Here is a 1,553-nt window from a genome sequence, read left to right as displayed (position 1 = left end):
CCCAAGTATTGAACAAATTTTGCTATTATTCTACCTGCAGTGAAGTAACAAAAACTAAGGACGATTATCACACTACAACAATGTGCCAATCGGCACAGTTTTCCATGTTTGCATCTTTACTAAATGGGTGTCACACTTGTGTGACGCAAGGAATTAGAGACAATACGCAAATGGACAGGTCACATATTTGTGACACCAAAACTAAGAAATGCAAACTGGAGCTGAAAATAAATCACGTCATGCCTTATCCCAACTTTCTTATCGAATAAGGAAGCAGTAGCGAGTGAATGACACATGCCGATTTGGAGGGCAATCAAGCCCATAAGTACCAAGCCCCTAACAATATTTCCTTACTGGGATAGGTCACACTCATTTTCTTCCTAAATAATTATGCATAAGGCCTTTGTAGGGATACTTACAAGTGGCGAATTTCTAGCATGCCAGTGCTTTACCTCATTTGTGCGCTTTGAATGTCTTATAAGCAACACCTGAAACTTCAACATGAAACTATCGTTGTTTCACAATCAGCTGGGTCTTTCTCCACATATCCACTGATTCTTGCCTCCAGGAGTCTCGAAATCGAACATTGGTTAGGGATTTAAGCCCTTCTTTGTTCCTTCTCTCCCTCACAATATAAACAAACTACACATTCTCTTGGTATGACTGGGTAAACTGGAATTTAACGTCTTCAAAGTAATTATTTTTCTGCTTTCCACAAACGTGATGTCAGGGGAACATTCCTACCCTCCCTACTACTGCTACTACAGCCTTCATCTACTCATTGGTTGTCGCCGAACAGGTCCTTTTTGTCTAATATACGCATGCATAGGAATCAGGCTCACATCAGGGTCGCCAAAGACGATTAATTTAGTAAAATGGGGAGGTTGTCCTCCTCTTTCTCCTCCTCCAACTCCTCCTCAATGGTTGGCTCAATGGAAAGGTCTTCTCCACCCACCCACACCCCATAGTTACGTTCGTTTTGCTTTGCAATTTTCCGCCACTCTGATACATAACTGTCGAATTTCGGGAAGCTTTGTAAGTGATTTGTGCTACTGTGCAATGCGTTTTGGCTAATTTGTGGTTTTAACTTTTGCTCTGGCTATACTACTTAAGTAGAGGTGGACTTTAAATCTCTTATTAGTTGATTTTTTCAACCCTGAATTAATGCCTGAGTTAAAAACCAGACTACATAAAAAGATGATCTGTTGCTAATTGTTAAGCTATCAACTGGATAAAGTGATGAAAAAGTAGTCCATATTTTATAGTGAAGTTTTATGACTTAGCGCTTTCAAACCTCGCCAATAAGGTGAAGGGGTTAAATGGAATAAATCAACTCTCCCTGTATAGCAAAGACTGATTCATTTTTAGGTATTGCGCTTAAAGAGGTAAGTAATGAGAGCACTAGACTGCATGCCTAGTAGAATCTTTGATTTCATTTAATAACTTACCGCCCTACAGAAAGCGGATGCTAAGCGGGACAAGATAATGGTGAATTCAAACGAAGTGCTTATCTGATGCGACTAACAAGAGTGCCAATCATTTTGTGGAAAAAA

At 39.8% G+C, this 1,553-nt stretch overlaps 1 protein-coding gene across 1 annotated transcript in view; it reads left to right on the top strand. All coding sequences in view use genetic code 11, as the record gives it.

The window, feature by feature from the left end:
• The window catches only part of EGR_07959 (hypothetical protein), a gene marked incomplete at both ends in the record, with an annotated part of 2,039 nt that extends 1,770 nt beyond the window's left edge, over positions 1-269 (top strand). The window contains one exon of the mRNA XM_024497208.1: positions 41-269. Within this exon, the coding sequence (XP_024348406.1) occupies positions 41-269 (229 nt within the window). The remainder of the gene's footprint in view (positions 1-40) is intronic.
• Positions 270-1,553: the final 1,284 nt, after the last annotated feature.

The sequence above is a fragment of the Echinococcus granulosus genome (assembly GCF_000524195.1).
Source record: "Echinococcus granulosus chromosome Unknown EG_S00091, whole genome shotgun sequence".
Classification (NCBI taxonomy): Eukaryota; Metazoa; Platyhelminthes; class Cestoda; order Cyclophyllidea; family Taeniidae; genus Echinococcus; species Echinococcus granulosus.
This window is presented reverse-complemented; position numbering and strand designations above follow the sequence as displayed.